The 21517-nt window shown below is 39.6% G+C and overlaps 1 protein-coding gene across 6 annotated transcripts in view; it reads left to right on the top strand.

Moving 5' to 3' along the window:
* Nucleotides 1-21517, top strand: part of DIO2 (iodothyronine deiodinase 2) — a 186363-nt gene that overhangs the window by 153095 nt on the left and 11751 nt on the right. For 5 of the 6 annotated variants that reach the window (XM_037984328.2, XM_007987466.3, XM_037984331.2 and 2 more), the window contains exons 2-3: nt 13983-14044; nt 19293-19567. In XM_037984328.2, the coding sequence (XP_037840256.2) occupies nt 19346-19567 (222 nt within the window). In that variant the 5' untranslated portion in view covers nt 13983-14044; nt 19293-19345. Of the gene's footprint in view, nt 1-13982; nt 14045-14734; nt 14752-19292; nt 19568-21517 lie in introns of those variants that run through there. The other variant, XM_037984330.2, reaches the window with a different exon arrangement.

Raw genomic sequence — 21517 nt, 5'->3', positions numbered from 1 at the left:
ATGGTGGAATGGATTAGTTTCTTCAGACCTACTCATCCCAGCTGGGAAGGTCCAGAAGATATACCCTTGACCAATGTCTTGCAAAATAGATGTGTGAGGGCAGCACCTGCATCTTTGAAGAGCCCCATAATTGGTCTTCTTTTATGTCAGATCTAACAATGAGAACCACAGTCACTAAACTACAAAATTTAAGTACAATGGGAATAATTGGATCCCAAGGTGGCAGGAGCCAAGTTGCAGCACTCAACCTCAAAGGCAAGGTGGACGTAGCTATTATCATGGACAGTAGAGACAAAGCAGCAATCAGGATAGTCTGACTTGTGTAGAGCTCTGGCATTGGCTAATTAATCATGGTGTTCCTATAAGTGAAATTGGTAGGAAGCCTACTGCATTCCTACTTAATTTATACAAGCAGAAAACTTCTAGGTCGAATGGACAAAAGACTAATTTGAATTATAAAAACAGAGAATCATGGCCCCTCAATCAATTTCCAGACTTGAGTCAGTTTACAGACCCAGTACCCCTTGAATGAAGGGGAGGCTGTATCCCCATTACGTTACAGACAGTTTATGCAGTGAATCTTTCTCCCATCCTTCCCCAAGGAGACCTCCAGCCTTTTACCAGGGTAGCTGTACATTGGGGAAAGGGAAATAATCAGACATTTGAGGGACTACTGGACACTGGCTCTGAGCTGATGTTGATTCCAGGGGACCCAAAATGTCATTATGGTCCTTCAGTTAAAGTAGGGGCTTATCAAGGTCAGGTAATTAATCGAGTTTTATCTCAGGTCCAACTTATAGTGCATCCAGTGGGTCCCCAGACTCATCTTGTGGTCATTTCCCCAGTACCAGAATGCATAATTAGTATAGACATACTTAACATCTGGCAGAACCCCCACATTGGCTCCATGCCTGGTAGGGTGAGGGCTATTATGGTGGGAAAGGCCAAATGGAATCCATTAGAGCTGCCTCTACCTAGAAAAATGTAAATCAAAACCAATATCACATCCCTGGAGGGACTGCAGAGATTAGTGCCACCATCAAGGACTTGAAAGACGCAGGGGTGGTGATTCCCAACACATCCCTGTTCAACTCTTCCATTTGGTCTGTGTAGAAGACAGATGGATCTTGAAGAATGACAGTGGATTAGCATAAGCTTAACCAAGTGGTGACTCCAAATGCAGCTACGGTACCAGATGTGGTTTCATTGCTTGAGCAAATTAACACATCTCCTGGTACCTGGTATGCAGCCACTGACTTGGCAAATGCCTTTTTCTCCATTCCTATCCATAAGGCACACCAGAAGCAATTTGCTTTCAGCTGGCAAGACCAGCAATATACCTTTACTGTCATACCTCAGGGGTATATCAACTCTCTGGCTTTGTGTCATAATCTTATTTGGAGCAAACTTGATTGCTTTTTGCTTCTGCAAGATATCACACTGGTCCATTGCATTGATGACATTATGCTGATTGGATCCAGTGAGCAAGAAGTAGCAAACACACTGGACTTATTGGTGAGACATTTGTGTGTCAGAGGATGGGAAATAAGTCTGACTAAAATTTAGGGACCTTCTACCTTAGTAAAATTTCTAGGATTCCAGTGGTGTGGGGCCTGTAGAGATATTCCTTCTAAGGTGAAGGATAAGCTGCTGCATTTGGTCCCTCCTACAACCAAGAAAGAGGCACAATGCCTAGTGGGTCTATTTGGATTTTGGAGGCAACACATTCCTCATTTGGGTGTGCTACTCCAGCCCATTTATCTAGTGACTTGAAAGGTTGCCATTTTTTAGTAGAATCCAGAACAGGAGAAGGCTCTGCAACAGGTCCAGGCTGCTGTGCAAGCTGTTCTGCCACTTGGGCCAGATAACCCAACAGATCCAATGGTGCTTGAGGTGTCAGTGGCAGATAGAGATGCTGTTTGGAGACTTCAGCAGGCCCCCATGGGTGAATCACAGTGGAGGCCTCTAGGATTTTGGAGCATGGCCCTGCCATCTTCTGCAGATAACTACTCTCCTTTTGAGAGACAGCTCTTGGCCTATTACTGGGCCTTGGTGGAAACTGAACGTCTGACTATGGGTCATCAGGTCACCATGTGACCTGAATTGCCTGTCGTGAACTGGATGTTTTCTGACCCATCTAGCCATAAAGTAGGTCATGCACAGCAGCATTCCTTCATCAAATGGAAGTGGTATATGCATGATTGGGTTTGAGCAGGTCCTGAAGGCATAAGTAAGTTACATGAGAAAGTGGCTTAAATGCCCATGGTCTCCACTCCTGCCACCCTGCCTTCTCTCCCCCAGCCTACACCGGTGGCATCATGGGGAATTCCCTATGATCAGTTAACAGAGGAAGAGAAGACTAGGGCCTGGTTCACAGGCATGACCTGAGAGTGGGCAGCTACAGCACTGCAACCCCTTTCTAGGACATTGCCAAAGGACAACAGTGAAAGGAAATATTCCCAGTAGCTAGAAATTTGAGCAGTGCACCTGGTTGTGCACTTTTCATGGAAGGAGAAATGGCCAGATGTGTGATTATATACTGATTCATGGGCTGTAGTCAATCATTTGGCTGGATGGTCAGGGACTTGGAAGAAGCATGATTGGAAAATTGGTGACAAAGAAATTTGGGGAAGAGGTATGTGGTGGACCTCTCTGAGTGGTTAAAAACTGTGAAGATATTTGTATCCCATGTGAGTGCTGACCAATGGGTGATCTCAGCAGAAGAGGATTTTAATAATCAAGTGGATAGGATGACCTTTTCTGTGGACACCACACAGCCTATTTCCCCAGCCACCCCTGTCATTGCCCAATGGGCCCATGAACAAAGTGGCCATGGTGGCAGGGATGGAGGTTATGCATAAATTCAGCAACATGGACTTCCATTCACCAAGGCTGACCTGGCTATAGCCATTGCTGAGTGCCCAATTTACCAGCAGCAGAGACCAACACTGAGTTCTTGATATGGCACCATTCCTTGGGGTGATCAGCCAGCTACCTGGTATTGTATTAGACCTGTTCCATCATGGGAAGGGCAGAGGTTTGTCCCCACTGAAATAGACACTTAGTTCAGATACAAGTTTGCCTAGCCTGCATGCAATGCTTCTGCCAAGACTACCATCACAGAATGCCTTATCCACCATCATGATATTCCATACAGCATTGCCCCTGACCGGCATTCACTTTACAGCTAAATAAGTGTGGCAGTGGGCTCACACTCAAGAAATTCACTGTTCTTACCATGTTTCTCTATCATCCTGAAGCAGCTGGATTGATAGAATGGTGGAATGGCCTTTTGAAGTCACAATTACAACACCAACTAGGTGACAATACTTTGCAGGGCTGGGGCAAGGTTCTCCAGAAGGCTGTGTATGCTCTGAACCAGCATCCAATATATAGTACTGTTTCTCTCATAGCCAAGATTCGTGGGTCTAGGAATCAAGGGGTGGAAGTGGAAGTGGCACCACTCACCATCACCCCTAGTGATCTACTAGCAAAATTTTTGCTTCCTGTTCCTGTGACACTACATTGTACTGATTTAGAGGTATTAGTTCCAGTGGGAGGAATGCTACCATCAGGAAACACAACAATGATTCCATTAAACTGGAAGTTAAGATTGCCACCTGGACACTTTGGGCTCCTCCTACCTTTAAGTCAACAGGCTAAGAAGGGAGTTACAGTGATGGCTGTGGTGATTGACCCCGACTATCAAGATGAAATCAGTCTACTTCTCCATTAAGGTGTCTCTTAGTATTACCATGCCCTGTGATTAAGGTCAATGGGAAACTATAACAGCCCAATCCAGGCAGGACTACAAATGGTCCAGACCCCTCAGGAATGAAGGTTTGAGTCATTCCACCAGGAAAAAACAAAAACAAAAACAAAAACAAAAAACATGACCTGCTGAGATGTTTGCTGAAGACAAAAGAAATACAGAATGCGCAGTAGAAGAAGGTAATCATCAATACCAGCTATGACCACATGACCAGCTGCAGAAACGAGGACTGTAAATGTCATGAGTGTTTCCTCCTTTTGTTAAAAACGTTTGTGAATGTATACACTTGTACTAAGATAATATCTTCATTTTATTTCTTTTTCCTTTATCATGTAGCATAAGATTTATTGACCTCATGTCAGCATTTAAGTATTGTTAACTTCATGTAATAGTATTTGGTTTGGGATTGGTGCATGTCTGGTTGTAGGAAGGAGAGTTACATTATGTTAGGCGTAATTATGACCTTACTATTGTCTTTATTTGAAGACTATGTATGATCTCAGGTGATGTGTATGGGTACAAGTTGGCAAGGGGTGGATTTGTGATGGTTAATACTGAGTGTCAACCTGATTGGACTGAAGGATGCAAAGTGTTGTTCCTGGGTGTATCTGTGAGGGTGTTGCCAACAGAGATTAACATTTGAGTCAGTTGGCTGGGGAAGGCAGACCCACCCTTAATCTGGTGGGCACAATCTAATCAGCTGCCAGCAAATATAAAGCAGGCAGAAAAACTTGAAAAGGTGAGACTGGCCTAGCCTCCCAGACTACATCTTTCTCCCATGCTGCATGCTTCCTGCCCTCAAATATCGGACTCCAAGTTCTTCAGTTTTGAGACTCAGACTGGCTCTTTTTGCTCCTCAAGCTTGTAGACAGCCTGTTGTGGGATCTTGTGACCATGTAAGTTAATACTTAATAAACTCCCCATTATATATATCTATCCTATTAGTTCTGTCACTCGAGGGTACCCTGAGTAATACATAGTACATTGCTGAAGGAAGAAATCTAAAGTCTCCTCTTTAGTTTTACAAAACAGGAACATTTAGCTTGTGTTCAACAGTTTAAATATTCTTCAAATTGCAGCCTGTATTAGTTTCCTGTGGCTGCTATAACAGATTATCAAAAATTGGGGAAGGGTATTACATTTTCCATGAAAACCTCCCAAACATCCATTCATCACTTTCTGGGCTTGGGGTTATTCTAGAATGGTAAGTAGTTGAGAAGATGACAGATCACTGATGAAAGAGATTATTACTTGTAGGACAAGGTCAGTGACTTAGGAAGGGGAATGGCTTTAGAGAGTAAGGTGCACAGACCTATTATGAGCTGCACTAAGAAGTTTGTAGTCATACAGTATTTGTTTTATGGTAAATTGCTTGTTTTTTGTATCAATGAAGTTTCATTATGAGAAGCTTCTCATTAGGAAACACATTAGTTTGGTATTGATTACTTCCATGAATTCTTATCATCTGCTTCTGTTTTATCACAGTTGTCAGATTCTTATGACCTGGATGACAATTTCTTGTCATACCTTGTAGGACATTGCATTTTGGGATAGATGTAAATGAATAAACTGAGACCACCTCATAATTTTAAAAGCAATCTTACTCTGAGTCAGCATGTGTACTGCATACCATTAAAAATGAATGGGGGAAAAAAAAAAGGAAATGACTGTGGTTCAATAATTTATGAAAATGTTACGGTTTTATTATTATCTGTCTCTGCCTTTTTAAAAACACCTATCACTGTAGCATATAGGTACTCAGAGAAAACATTGGTTTCTAGCTCAGAAATGATGGAAAAAAATTTCTATTTCCCATATATTTCTTAGTAGCTTGACAGATGATTGTCAAAGAGTGAGCAAAAAGGTAGATATAAAAGAAAAAAAATCCAGTTTCAGCTTTCTACTTATGGCTAGCCAATTTTCCCAGCACCATTTATTAAATAGGGAATCCTTTCCCCATTTCTTGTTTCTCTCAGGTTTGTCAAAGATCAGATGACTGTAGATGTGTGGTATTATTTCTGAGGACTCTGTTCTGTTCCATTGGTCTATATCTCTGTTTTGGTACCAGTACCATGCTGTTTTGGTTACTGTAGCCTTGTAGTATAGTTTGAAGTCAGGTAGCGTGATGCCTCCAGCTTTGTTCTTTTGACTTAGGATTGTCTTGGAGATGCGGGCTCTTTTTTGGTTCCATATGAACTTTAAAGCAGTTTTTTCCAATTCTGTGAAGAAGCTCATTGGTAGCTTGATGGGGATGGCATTGAATCTATAAATTACCTTGGGCAGTATGGCCATTTTCACGATGTTGATTCTTCCTATCCATGAGCATGGTATGTTCTTCCATTTGTTTGTGTCCTCTTTTATTTCACTGAGCAGTGGTTTGTAGTTCTCCTTGAAAAGGTCCTTTACATCCCTTGTAAGTTGGATTCCTAGGTATTTTATTCTCTTTGAAGCAATTGTGAATGGAAGTCCATTCCTGATTTGGCTCTCTGTTTGTCTGTTACTGGTGTATAAGAATGCTTGTGATTTTTGCACATTAATTTTGTATCCTGAGACTTTGCTGAAGTTGCTTATCAGCTTAAGGAGATTTTGGGCTGAGACAATGGGGTTTTCTAAATATACAATCATGTCATCTGCAAACAGGGACAATTTGACTTCTTCTTTTCCTAACTGAATCCCCTTGATTTCTTTCTCTTGCCTGATTGCCCTAGCCAGAACTTCCAACACTATGTTGAATAGGAGTGGTGAGAGAGGGCATCCCTGTCTTGTGCCAGTTTTCAAAGGGAATTTTTCCAGTTTTTGCCCATTCAGTATGATATTGGCTGTGGGTTTGTCATAAATAGCTCTTATTATTTTGAGGTACGTTCCATCAATACCGAATTTATTGAGCGTTTTTAGCATGAAGGGCTGTTGAATTTTGTCAAAAGCCTTTTCTGCATCTATTGAGATAATGATGTGGTTCTTGTCTTCGGTTCTGTTTATATGCTGGATTATGTTTATTGATTTGCGAATGTTGAACCAGCCTTGCATCCCAGGGATGAAGCCCACTTGATCATGGTGGATAAGCTTTTTGATGTGTTGCTGAATCCGGTTTGCCAGTATTTTATTGAGGATTTTTGCATCGATGTTCATCAGGGATATTGGTCTAAAATTCTCTTTTTTTGTTGTGTCTCTGCCAGGCTTTGGTATCAGGATGATGTTGGCCTCATAAAATGAGTTAGGGAGGATTCCCTCTTTTTCTATTGATTGGAATAGTTTCAGAAGGAATGGTACCAACTCCTCCTTGTACCTCTGGTAGAATTCAGCTGTGAATCCATCTGGTCCTGGACTTTTTTTGGTTGGTAGGCTATTAATTATTGCCTCAATTTCAGAGCCTACTATTGGTCTATTCAGGGATTCAACTTCTTCCTGGTTTAGTCTTGGAAGAGTGCAAGTGTCCAGGAAATTATCCATTTCTTCTAGATTTTCCAGTTTATTTGTGTAGAGGTGTTTATAGTATTCTCTGATGGTAGTTTGTATTTCTGTGGGGTTGGTGGTGATATCCCCTTTATCATTTTTAATTGCGTCGATTTGATTCTTCTCTCTTTTCTTCTTTATTAGTCTTGCTAGTGGTCTGTCAATTTTGTTGATCTTTTCAAAAAACCAACTCCTGGATTCATTGATTTTTTGGAGGGTTTTTTGTGTCTCTATCTCCTTCAGTTCTGCTCTGATCTTAGTTATTTCTTGCCTTCTGCTAGCTTTCGAATGTGTTTGCTCTTGCTTCTCTAGTTCTTTTAATTGCGATGTTAGAGTGTCAATTTTAGATCTTTCCTGCTTTCTCTTGTGGGCATTTAGTGCTATAAATTTCCCTCTACACACTGCTTTAAATGTGTCCCAGAGATTCTGGTATGTTGTATCTTTGTTCTCATTGGTTTCAAAGAACATCTTTATTTCTGCCTTCATTTCGTTATGTGTCCAGTAGTCATTCAGGAGCAGGTTGTTCAGTTTCCATGTAGTTGAGCGGTTTTGATTGAGTTTCTTAGTCCTGAGTTCTAGTTTGATTGCACTGTGGTCTGAGAGACAGTTTGTTATAATTTCTGTTCTTGTACATTTGCTGAGGAGTGCTTTACTTCCAATTACGTGGTCAATTTTGGAGTAAGTACGATGTGGTGCTGAGAAGAATGTATATTCTGTTGATTTGGGGTGGAGAGTTCTATAGATGTCTATTAGGTCTGCTTGCTGCAGAGATGAGTTCAATTCCTGGATATCCTTGTTAACTTTCTGTCTCGTTGATCTGTCTAATGTTGACAGTGGAGTGTTGAAGTCTCCCATTATTATTGTATGGGAGTCTAAGTCTCTTTGTAAGTCTCTAAGGACTTACTTTATGAATCTGGGTGCTCCTGTATTGGGTGCATATATATTTAGGATAGTTAGCTCTTCCTGTTGAATTGATCCCTTTACCATTATGTAATGGCCTTCTTTGCCTTACTCCTTATATGAAAATTAATTCAAGATGGATTAGAGACTTAAATGTTAGACCTAATACCATAAAAATCCTAGAGGAAAACCTAGGTAGTACCATTCAGGACATAGGCATGGGCAAAGACTTCATGTCTAAAACACCAAAAGCAATGGCAGCAAAAGCCAAAATTGACAAATGGGATCTCATTAAACTAAAGAGCTTCTGCACAGCAAAAGAAACTACCATCAGAGTGAACAGGCAACCTACAGAATGGGAGAAAATTTTTGCAATCTACTCATCTGACAAAGGGCTAATATCCAGAACCTACAAAAAACTCAAACAAATTTACAAGAAAAAAACAAACAACCCCATCAAAAAGTGGGCAAAGGATATGAACAGACATTTCTCAAAAGAAGACATTCATACAGCCAACAGACACATGAAAAAATGCTCATCATCACTGGCCATCAGAGAAATGCAAATCAAAACCACAATGAGATACCATCTCACACCAGTTAGAATGGCGATCATTAAAAAGTCAGGAAACAACAGGTGCTGGAGAGGATTTGGAGAAATAGGAACACTTTGACACTGTTGGTGGGACTGTAAACTAGTTCAACCATTATGGAAAACAGTATGGCGATTCCTCATGGATCTAGAACTAGATGTACCATATGACCCAGCCATCCCATTACTGGGTATATACCCAAAGGATTATAAATTATGCTGCTATAAAGACACATGCACACGTATGTTTATTGCGGCACTATTCACAATAGCAAAGACTTGGAATCAACCCAAATGTCCATCAGTGACAGATTGGATTAAGAAAATGTGGCACATATACACCATGGAATACTATGCAGTCATAAAAAAGAATGAGTTTGTGTCCTTTGTAGGGACATGGATGCAGCTGGAAACCATCATTGTCAGCAAACTATCACAAGAACAGAAAACCAAACACCGCATGTTCTCACTCATAGGTGGGAACTGAACAATGAGATCACTTGGACTCGGGAAGGGGAACATCACACACCGGGGCCTATCATGGGGAGGGGGGAGGGGGGAGGGATTGCATTGGGAGTTATACCTGATGTAAATGACGAGTTGATGGGTGCAGCACACCAACATGGCACAAGTATACATATGTAACAAACCTGCACGTTGTGCACATGTACCCTACAACTTAAAGTATAATAATAATAAATAAATAAATTTAAAAAAAAATCAAGTAGCCAGCTAATTTATATAATGCTTTCTGTAGACAATAATACTGTTGTAGATATTCTGGGAAAACCAAAAACTTCACTAGAACTTCCTTCAAATTACATAAGAAGCAAGAAGTCACTAGGGATTATAAAGATGGACACAAGATTGGTTAGGAACTTATGCTGAGTAGTTCCTTATACACATCATTCTACTTTTGCATGTTTGAAATTTTTCCATGATAAAAAGTTTTTTAAAAAAATCTCAGGATTTAACTGTTTCCCAGCAGCAAATTATACTCTGAATATGGAAATAAGAATGTTCATTGTACACATATACAAGAGACTCTGTATTTCATAAATACTTCCTATTTTCATGAAATCTTGATCTCTACTTCTTTCTTGAGATGGCCTATACAATTCTACTACCAGTAAACATCCTCAAAGTCTCTAGCCGTGCCTCCTATGCACTGTTCAGGTAACTTGCCATGAGAGGACAGAGGTAAGAAGCACCACAAATAAAGAAGCAAGAGAAATTTCCTGAGGTTTAGACTGAGGAGAATTGGAAGAATGGAAATGTAGATTAAAATCATTTTTAGTTATAAGCCCATTCCCCCCACAAGCAGCATTAATATTAGTTATTATATTAGCACTAATATTCATACTAATTCCAAAGGCTCTAATATTATCTAGTCACTAATTTGGAATGTCAACATGTTTTATAAAAATGTCTTGGTGAGGTACCTGGCCAACCCCAAAATGAAAGGAATGGCTCCAAATTATACAAGTGTGGCTATGGAGAACTAAAACTTAATTGGTTGCTGCTATCTTCACCACTAATGTATTCTTTAACTATAAATGAACAGCATTGCCAAGAACTGCTTCCTAGTTTCCATGCTCTGTAACATCATCTAGACGCTAAGACTCATTAAGCTTGTATGTACTAACTTTCTGTTAATTGAAAAGGAGACAAAGGATGTACCCAGGTCCCTGTTCCTTGCTGATACTGATAGGGTCTGTCAAAAACAAAGATTGCGTGGTGGTGGGCGCCTGTAGTCCCAGCTACTCGGGAGACTGAGGCAGGTGAATGGCGTGAACACGGGAGGCTGAGCTTGCAGTGAGCCAAGATCATGCCACTGCACTCCAGCCTGGGCAACAGAGCAAGACTCTGTCTCATAAAACAAAAACAAAAACAAAAACGAAACAACAATAATAAACACACACACACACACACACACACACAAAGATTGTAACGAACTTCTTTCCTTTTGTCGATCTCTGTCAACTTTATGCTTATTGAGAGAGGGTTATCCATTCCTAATTATGTTCTAAGGTCAAATACCACGTAAGTTCCTCTCATAGTGATTTATAATAAAATGTTACAAACATGATGTATACAAAACAATCATTTTAAACTTGTTCCATGATCAGATACCACATGAATGAATTTCATTTTGCAATATTCCATTTAGCTGGGCCTGTGCATTTTCTTCATTAGCCCTTTCTTGACTCTGGCTTCACACAGATTTGGGTAATTCTTTCGCTATACTCTATGGTACGATTCAGTTCTATTATAACACATATTATAGCACGTAAAGAAGCATCGTGTTGCCTTCTTTAGTTTGTATGTCTGTCTCCTCCTTCTAGTCTCTAAATTTTTTTGAGACCCAGGATTATTTTCAATGCCCAGCACAATGACTAACTTTGTAGCTTTCGACAAGTGTTTGTTGTAAGTGAATGGCTAACTCAACCAAAATAATAATAATAATAATAAAAATGACTTATAGTTGTCAATCCTTTGAGTGATTTTGAGTAGATTTTCTAATGTAAGTCGATGTCTCTTGGCTTTTTCCTATTCCTTTTCTCACATATCCCATGTCTTTACACTGGGGCTACAGATAGAAAGGGAAATATTTTGCCTATTGACTTTCAATTTCATATCCTGCCATTGAACTAACCTCTCCATTCTTTATATTTCTCTACTTTTCTAATATTTAGTATCTATTGTGATCAAGGCGATCAAATACTATTTATTATTACACTGCCCTTAAATTCCTTGTGACATCCATTCATCTAAATCCAGCCCTACCTTCCATCTTTCTGCTTTGCCATTTGCCTTTTCCAACCACTGGTACCCTCTAACTCCTTCTAGAAGAGTGAGTCTGTTGTATAAAAAGACAATCTTTTGAGATCCATAGTTTTCAGGTCCCAGGACAGTAGGGAAACATTTCTGAGTAGGATGATTTAAGTGATCTCTTAAAGAGCATGCAAAGTAGTACCCAAAGTATTGGCAGACATTGCATTTTTTTCTTTTTTCTTTCTGAGACAGAGTCTCCCTCAGTGGCCCAGGTTGGAGTGCAGTGGCCCAATCTCGGCTCACTGCAACCTCTGCCTCCTGGATTCAAGCGATTCTCGTGCCTCAGCCTCCCGAGTAGCTGAGGTTACAGGCCTGCACCACCACACCATGCTAATTTTTGTATATTAAGTACAGGTGGGGTTTTATCATGTTGGCCAGGCTGGGCTCGAACTCCTGGCCTCAAGTGATCCACCCATCTTGGCCTCCCAAAGTGCTGGGATTAGAGGCATGAGCCACTGCGCCGGGCCCAAACATTGCATTTTCTTGAGGCTTTACTTTGATAAGCACATTGTCCATTAAAATGTCAGTGATTTTTCTCCTATGTTTTAAAAGTTTTTCTACTCCTTTCTGGTCCAGGAAACTTAGAGAGCATTTGCTTTCCAGGGTCAAGAATATTTGGCCAGCTTTTATTTATACTTTCCCTTGAATCTTGGAAAATAAAGGGAATGTTACGTGGTAATTTAGAGGTAAGGAACATACCTCTCCCGAGGGCTCTGCATCAGGTTCAGTTTAGGGTTGAGTTTAAGATTCAGGTTGATTATTATTATTCTTTAGGCAAAGAACCCACCCGTAGAGTTCCTAGTTACAGATAATTTTTTCTATTTTCTACTACATCCAAAATCTCCATCAAGTTAGGTAGAACAGGTTGGTAATTCAAACTAAAAATAATATGTGGCCTGCCTGTCAGGATCTGTTTTTTTGTTGTTTGTGTGCTTGTGTGTGTGTGTGTGTTTCTTTTTCTTTGTTTCGTTCTTTCTTTTGTTGTTGTTGTTATTTGTTTGTTTTTACAAAGAAGGTTTTATTAGAAGGAATCTATTGACTTAGGCAGGTCCGAAAAAACTTGTCAAGATTTTTTTTTTATATTGCATGTTTTTAGAATAAAGCTAAGTTTCTTATAAACTTGAATATATTACCCATGAACATGGTATAAATATGAGAAAACATTTTAACCTCCATTTTGCTGGTAGAAAAATAAAATCAGAGATTTGTTTCTGGTCATATGGGCCTCTATGGCCCCAGAAATAGATTCTGTGACTTATGAAGTTCACCAGAATGTGACATCTCTTGATAAAAGGTAAATGCCAAATTGCTGAGTGAGTTGGTATTATTTAACATTTATCAGAAAGCAATAGAGATATTTGCTTTGAGGAGTTTGAGGTCTTAGATTGGTGTATCATTTAGCTCATTACTGACATAAAAATCATAAAATGTCTTGGTTTTATTTTGGGAAGGTAGCTATAGAATCTTTAAAACATAACAGAAAATTTCCCTGACATAGTAAAGTATGACTATTTGGAAATTTGTTTTTACATCTGTTTTGAAAACAATCATTTAGCTAAGTGGTCACATCTTGATAAAAGACTCCCAGTGTCCATTTAATAAATGAGACTGGATGAAAAAATAGATTCGAATTTCATGCCTTATATTTTGTCCTTGGAAGACACACTAATGCTTTCCTGTCTACCACCTCTTAGAAAAGCATAAGGATTCACTTAATCTGACAAAAAAAATTAGTCTTTAAAATTGAAATGGAAACAGAACAATAATTTATAAATTATTGTGTTCCGCCAGTTGCTCAGTTGTGTTGTTTATGTAATGTTATGTAGTAACTTATTCTAAACCATTATTTTAAGAGTACCACGAGCTTAAAAAGGTTTTGAGAGAGAATTTTATTAGCCTGCCTTGAGAGTGAATCCACTGATAACATTTTCATAACCTCCCTTGGTAACACACTCTTTATACAATCATCCTTATTGCAGGTATTTTATCCTCTTACCAAACAGGAATTTTTCATGCTACAGTTAATTCTATTAGCTTCCTCATTTCCACTAATGTTAGAATAGAATATCTAGTTTATTTCCTTTGAGCCTTACTTAGTGTACTGATTCTTGAGAGAGGAGGTGTGGCATCCTTTGCTCTCAGTGGGAACAAACTATACCATTACCTCTGAAATGGCATGAGCCAGCATGTTTCTTAATATATTTTGCCATGCTTGGTGTTCACATATTCAGCATATGAGGGAGGTGATGGATAAGTGACTTTTAAAAAAAGCTGCTGTAAAGCCTTTTATAAAGAATGACCTATTTTATTTTAAAACTTAATATCATCCGGTGGTTTCCTATGGGCCGAGGAATGAAACAAAGTAAAGGAAATGTTGTTCCAGAGATGATGGCTATTTTTGACCATTTTCCTTTGTTTCTTTTGGTCTAGTGCATTGGGTCAAGGATTTAGGAAGAAAGAAGAGATTGAGTCATAGTTTCAGAAAAGAAAGGGTGAGTTCAATTTCCTCATTTTGAGTTTTTCTTTCCTTTTTTTTGGTCATGAATGAATTCATCATGTATAACTTTACAGAGCCTTCTTGATTCCCCTACCACCCCTCTTCCCACACCATCCCCAACTCTGAGTGTCTCTAGAGGTTGATAAACTGTTCTCAAAACCAAGTAACAGTCAAGGCACCTGGAGAGGTTTGGGCAGCAAGGGAAGGGGATTGGCTATCCACGTGGATCTAGACAGGCCAATCGCCAGTGAAGGCTACTGTTGTCTCCTAACAGCTGTTCTGTGGCCTCTGTGAAATGCGGTGGTGGCTTTCATCCAGATACTGGGCAGCTGTTGCCTCACAAAAAGCATTGCCACAATTGGCATTAATTGGCTCTCTGTTGGTGGCCTCCACTGGCAATTCATTGAAACTTTTCTTTCCCTGCCTTTCTCCTACTGTCTTTATCTGCCTTTTTCTCTTCATTTTTGCTTTCCCTCTCCTTTTTATTTCCTTTGTCTTCTTTTCCCCCCTCTGTCTTACCAGTAGGTAGCCTGGAAAATAAAAGTGAAGCCACAGTTCCTGAGGGAAGAATGCATTAACACCTCAGATGGGTGCTGTCTGCCAGCACTGCAGAGGAACCTACGGAGAGGGCTGCTGGGAGACAATGCTCAGACCTCCCAAGGCATCAGCCTGCCCTCCTGCCCCCAAGTTGCTTTGCTCAAGGTGTGTCAGAGTTTACTGTGGGACTGTGTATTTTATCCATTGAGCTTCTCCTTTCATCACAAGGCAGAGAACACGGCTGTGTTTATAGAATGGATGGGCCCACGGGGAATTTTGAGTGATTCAGTAGTTGTGGTGTAAGCCCTTCATCATAACTCCCTGTCAGGCACAGTCACTAGAGGCAGAAGGTTCTACAGTTTGTGATTCCCTGCCCTGATAAGAGCAGCGCTGTTTTAGGGGTTGTGTATGGCAACCTTAATCTCAAATCCAAAATCAGCATACCTGCTGTTTCCAGACATTTTTGGATTTATAATGTATTTATTTGACAAGTTTTTAATAAAGTAAAAATGAAATGCCATTTTTTAATTATGCATTTGACAAATCACTTGATTTAGAAAGAATAAAATTCCACAAAACAAAGACAGCTTGAAAGTTCATGGTATGAACTGTTAAAATCACAGAACTGTCTGGATACTCTTCTGCTCCTTCAAATATAATAAGGAAATAGTAGTGGCAACTGTTGTGCTTAAAATTTCCAAGTCTGCTTTCAGATTACCAACTTTATTTTCTCAATCTCAATTTTAGAGTCAAGAAGAGGACTAAAGAAGGCTAGTGACTCATATACTTGTTATTTTCCAACCAGAAAGAGGCAACAGTAGGACATGATGCTCTTTTACTATGGGAATATAAAAAAGTTAAAACAATTTTGCAAAGGGTTTTTCATAAAAAGCCCAAAGCATTTTGCCCGAGGCTGCTTCTCTTTGGAATTTAAACCCCGTGTACAACATCATATGGGGAAATGCAACCGACATGCCACTTATTTGTTTGCATTTAACTCATTACATGTTGATTGCTAAGAACACATACATGACCAAGAAGATATCCAAGCTGCTAAGAACACATACATGACCAAGAAGCTATCCAAGCCCTTTGAAAGGACACATGAAATCTAAACAAGGAGCCTCAGTCGGGACAGTCTTAAACAGATGTGAAGTCCTCACAGCCTTTGCCATTTTGAAGACTAAATTACTAGCAAACCACTATCGACAAGGGTTTTAGTTCTCAGAGTAATGACCAGGACCTATAACAGACATTAAAGAAAAAAAGTGAAGCTTATTTAGAGTTAGGGAAAATATCCCAACACCAGCTGGGACTCCCTAATTTTGGTAATCTGCTTTCTCTCATCCATATGATGGGAAAAATCATACTCTGTCACCTTAGTATTATTTTGTTACTTAATGAGTATAAAACTACTTGAAAATCAATATGATAAATATTCTTAAGAACTGGAACAAGCAATTGTGGACCATGCATAAAAAAAGAAATAGCTTTAGAGAAATGTAATTTCTTGGATGGACAGATTGTCTACCTGCTAGAGGAATGGCCCTCAGTTTTGTGATTTGTTTATTCATTCATTTAGAAAAATGACAGAAGAAATCTGAGAAATGACATAATCAGATTGGCTGTGTATCTTTTTGTTCTCGTATTTTTTAAAAAATTCCCTTCAAACACGTCTAACCTCGATAAATAAATAAATAAAAAGAAACAAAAGCCCCCAACAGAGTCCTAATTCTAATTTATAACCATTTAAAGTCTGGATATGCTTTGAACTTTGCATTTAAAAGAAAGGTTTTTCTGATTTTCTATCAATCCCTCTCCTTAGCTTGCAATTCACAAATGTACTTTTCTCCTTCAGAGCTAAAGCGAGTGAGAGACAATTGGTTTAAAGCTGCTGAAGTCTCCACTGCAGGGGAGCACTGGTTTAATTCAATCAAAGTAGAATGAAGGTCTGAGAAGGGGATAGATTTTAAGGCTTGGGCAGTGAGTGGAAGCAGCATTTCCTGAGTCTACAACGCATTCTGCCATTGTTGGTGGGAACTATGGCAATATAGCTTTCGTATCTCCACCAGTTAAAATACCGTGTTGTCAACTCCCTGCCTTTGTTCTTTCTTTTTTCCCATAAGGACATTGAGTAGTTGGAGAAGATACATGCAGTAAATGTACATTGTATATATTAGTAATATTCTTTTGCTAACATTGTACGCTAGTCATAGGGAAAATATAATTTTTCTATATGGTTTATAGTATTTTTCTAAGCTTTGAAGTATTTAACAATTTTGTCCATGAGATACAAATTCAAAACTCATCAGGAGCCAAACTAAGGAAAAAAATGAAATAATTTGTAGGGAATGCTGAGAATTGTGTCACAAGAGAGGGCATTGCACAAGGCCACCACGTTTTACAATTCCAGGGCACCCCCCATTCACGTCCTATTGTATGTGAATGGTGCCCCCTAGTGTAGAGCAATGCAGAGGCCCTCTACATGCCCTGTTCATTCATTCATTCAGAACATCCACATTGAGCTGTGTGCCAAGCATGGTTCTAGGTGTTGGGGAGGTAGCAGTGAACAAAGTGGGCAAGAATCCCTGATCTCACAGAACCTAAAGGCATTCTCTTTTGATTATTATTTTTTAAAGGCAAAAAGCAACCTGCCAACCAAACAAAATGCATCAATATGCAGAATTCAGCTCACAGGACCACAAATTAATGACTCTTGTCTAGACTTCTGAATTATTTCTGTGATCATGAAGGTTTTAGCCACATGGAAAAAATACACAATACACTAACCACAAGCTTGCACCTACTGCTTAGCTTATGCCTAATGAGAGCTCTGGCTACAGAGAAAACTCAGCTAATTAATTTTCAATTACAATTTTACACCCCATCCTGAAGTCTGTACTTGCCTTACCTTCTTCCAAGAAAACATAATTCCTAGAGGTGATCTGTTAGGTAACACAGGATGAAAAAGTAGAATAAAATGGGGGTCATGCCATTCTGCCAAAGCATTGTCTGCCTAAATATCTATCCTAAAGACTCATGGGAGCGGCAAGCCATTGAACAATGGTTAGTGTGGCACCTTGAGCCAATTCAGTCTGCTCTTAACCTCCTATACATTTAATTAAATTTTTTTTCAAACAAAAAGGAAGATTCCTTAAAGTATCAGGTCTCTTAGGGGTTATGCTAACAGAAGCAGGTGAAACACCAAATTTGAAGAGCTTTCATAAATAATTAATTTCTCAGCCTTTTGGCTTCTTATTGCTAGTCAATGGAAAGTTTTAATTTTATCTGCAAAATGAAGCTAAAAGAATGTCACCTAGTTCCTTCCCTGTCTGGAGGAATTTGGATTTTTTTTTTTTTTTTTTTTTTTTTTCATTAGAAGCTTGGGTAAAACTAAAAAGAAACCTGTATTCAAGTTTCTGCAAGAAGCTTTAAAGAAATGCTGTGATGGTACTGAAATAGTTTACAAGTTTTCCACCTACAACTCACTTTGCATTTTCTTAAATAAGATAATGACTCAAAAAAATTTAAAGGACCTAGGTCACAGATCTTACGAAGAATTGGAGTCATGGTATAAAGATGTAAAGATTGTGTATAAACATTCATATTTTCCAAGAAACAGAGCAAAGACCACCTGTGATAACTCTTCCTCTTTTCTACCTGCCTTCCAGGATCCTTTCTTTCCAAAATCCCTCATAAATTAATGATGATGATAATCGGAAGAGAGAGTGTCGGCCAAATCAATCTGCACATTATATTAAATTACTTTTCCCAAAGTTTGGAAGCATTTCCTGAAAGCTGTCAAGGGTATTAGTTTTCTTCTCTCTCTTTAAATCACAAAGCAAAATTCCACTGTCTCTCCCCCACCCCTTCTAAAAAAAAAAAAAAAAAAAAAGTTGTCGAGTTTTGCTTTTCTATTCACTGCAGTCCTGGCCAAAGTAAAGCCCTCTTTCTCAATGACGTCAAGATCTTTACCAAGATTAGGCTTTCATTTCTCTATTGCAGCAATTAGCCAGGGAATGTATAAAAGGCGTCAGGGAGACTCTCAGGGCTGCAGAGAGAGGCACTTTGCACCACAGACAGCTAGCAAGAAGGGAAAGACAGAGAGTGAGAAAAAAGAGGAGTCAGTCGCTCCTGGGGAAGTGAGTGAGACTGGGAGAAAGAGAAGCACAGAAAGTGTGTGTAAAACGGAGTAAAGAAAGAAAAAAACCAAAACAAAACAACTACCCTTAAAGCGCATTAAAACAAAAAACAAAAAACTCTGGCAATTCAAGAAAGAAACAGGCTACGTTTAAAGATCATAGAGACAATGAAAGGCTAAAAAAATTTTTAAAATCTCTGCCACAGTCTCATAGGTGCTTGGAAATGAAAGTAGAACTGCCTGTCTTTAACGGACTCTGACAGGGGTAACTGGATTAGGGACGAGTACGCCAGTTTTTTTTTTTTTTTTTTTTTTTTAACATCTTAAATCCTGAAAAAAAAAAAAAAAAAAAAAAAAAGCAGCAGCTCCGAATTGAATGAATTGATGGGCACACTCCAACTGCCGGGCTGGAGACTGGACTTAGTCTTGCCATTTCTGCTTCTTTGAAAGAGGAGACAACTTGGGCTTCCTTTTAATTTAGTTTTTTTTCCCCCTTCTCCCCCAACCCCCAACCTTCCCCCTTACCTCCCCCACCCCCTTTATCACCACCCCCCTTTTAAATAAGAGGGTGAAGGGGAACCAGAGCGCACAAGGGAACTGACTCAGGAGGCAGAGAAGATGGGCATCCTCAGCGTAGACTTGCTGATCACACTGCAAATTCTGCCAGTTTTTTTCTCCAACTGCCTCTTCCTGGCGCTCTATGACTCGGTCATTCTGCTCAAGCACGTGGTGCTGCTGTTGAGCCGCTCCAAGTCCACTCGCGGAGAGTGGCGGCGCATGCTGACCTCAGAGGGACTGCGCTGCGTCTGGAAGAGCTTCCTCCTCGATGCCTACAAACAGGTGAGCTGAGCTGAGAAGGGCTTCTTCTTAGGTCTACAGGGGCAGGGGCTCACGTGCTGGGGACCAGAGGCCATTGGGAGCACGGGGGTGAGAGCTGTGAAGCCCTATTTGTGGGGCTGCCAAGTGAGCCTCTAAGTTTACTTTCTACACCTGTTGCACAGGTTAGTTTGGGAGGGTGACAGCTATTAAGCCATAATACCTCTGTGTGACCTAATAAGGAGTCTTTCTACTAAGGGTTGTTCATATCTTGCTGTGATTTGGGAGTAGAAGGCATTTGTGCTGGTACAATGACGTGGGAAAAGTTAGAAAATGATCGGGAAGAAGAGACTGCTGCATTTATTCTGCTCTTGCCATAAACTGGAATTTTGATTTTTTGCTTGATGTGAGGCTATCAAGTGAGGTACACTGAGGAAGTATGCTCGAGGGGTGGGTACTGAAAAGCAAGAAATGGGAAATGCTACTCAAAACTCTCAGACAGCTGACAAAATAAGAAAATGGTCATAGAAAGTGTGATTGGGCATCATAGCTGCTTGGTTTCTGGTCGAGGTAAGAGTTAATGAAAGCAAGCAGCGGTGTACCACCTCCTCTACATTGATTCAAATTTGAACCCTTTGGAAGCGATTTTCAGGCAGTGAGTCCTGAGTTACTAGATATCAACTTGCAAAAGAAAAATCTGAAAACTAGCTGTCAGAAATCCAGCATTTGCAAGGGGGAGCCTCCTTTACTTTGTTTCTCAAAAATAAAATACGTTGCCCTAGAGAGAGATGATGGGTCTATGCTTCATTAAATCTCAGAGCTGTTATGAGCATTAGGGCAGTGGTCTCCCTTACCTGGTCGGGTAGCGTCCAGGGGCTGCTCTCTCAAAATCAGAGGTGGTGATCTTAGTTTCTAAATGCAAAATACTGTGTTCCAGGCTTTTTGCTGGTTAGAGATGTTGGTAGAGCATTTTCAGCTAAGATCTTCAGGGGCACAGAGGAAGATTTTGGCCCTGGTCTTTTGTCAGTTTTCTGCTACCTGCTATGCCCATATAACTTCTAAAGTTCCCCTCCACCCCCTCAACCAGGCTTGAGAAGAATGAACTATTTTGGCAAAAGTAGTTATCAAAATAGACAATCTTGGTTTCCCTAAAAGTGTAGTGGGACCTTGCCCAAGATGCCAGAAAAAGGAACTGTACATCTGTATTTTAGAGGAATATAGAAGCCAGGTGTTCAGTGAAGTGGTGTGCTTCAGGCAGGCAGCACCTTAGAACCAGAGACAGGGAACTTGAAATAGTAGAGGCACAAGGGAATGCGTCCTCCATAAATAAACACTAGAAAAATAAAACCATGCACCAGGAAAAGAGAAGAAGTAACTTGTAAAATTACAAAGAATTCAGGACAGGATTGTTCTTCTGAAAATCAGATGTTCGAGAAGAAAATATCTGTTGTGAACTGGGAAAATTTTACCACAATACATGTCTTTATTACTGATAGTAACCTAAAGAGAGTTTGTGTTTATTGTTGTTAAAAATGTGAATAGCAAGAGCTCTTTTTAGTAGATGGAAATTCTTTTATGAGAATATGAATTGGTGCTCAAGGTTCTAACAGTAAAAACTCATTTATATTGTGCATGTCAGAGAGGATGGGAGATCTAGAGAAGTAGATATTGAATTCATCATTTCATTTCCACAAAAGTATACATTGAATGGGAAGTTTTTATGGTTTGTTTTAGGGGAAGGCAATTTGGAGGCAGGTGGAGGAGTACACAAGTATATCAGACATTAATTAGGAAGTTCCCTGTTCAACATCCTATTTTATATGTGTTAGCAGACACCATGTAAATATCAGTGGTTTGATCTCAGTATATTAAACTCTTACTTTTTGGAAGGACAATTGCCTTTTGTCTATAAAGTAAAAAAAAAAAAAAAGAAAAAAAGAAAACAAAAACAAAGCACTTATTGGAAGAATTTTA

The sequence above is a fragment of the Chlorocebus sabaeus genome, chromosome 24 (assembly GCF_047675955.1).
Source record: "Chlorocebus sabaeus isolate Y175 chromosome 24, mChlSab1.0.hap1, whole genome shotgun sequence".
In the NCBI taxonomy this organism is placed as follows: Eukaryota; Metazoa; Chordata; class Mammalia; order Primates; family Cercopithecidae; genus Chlorocebus; species Chlorocebus sabaeus.
The sequence above is the reverse complement of the archived record's forward strand: the minus strand, read 5'-3'. Positions and strand labels throughout refer to the sequence as shown.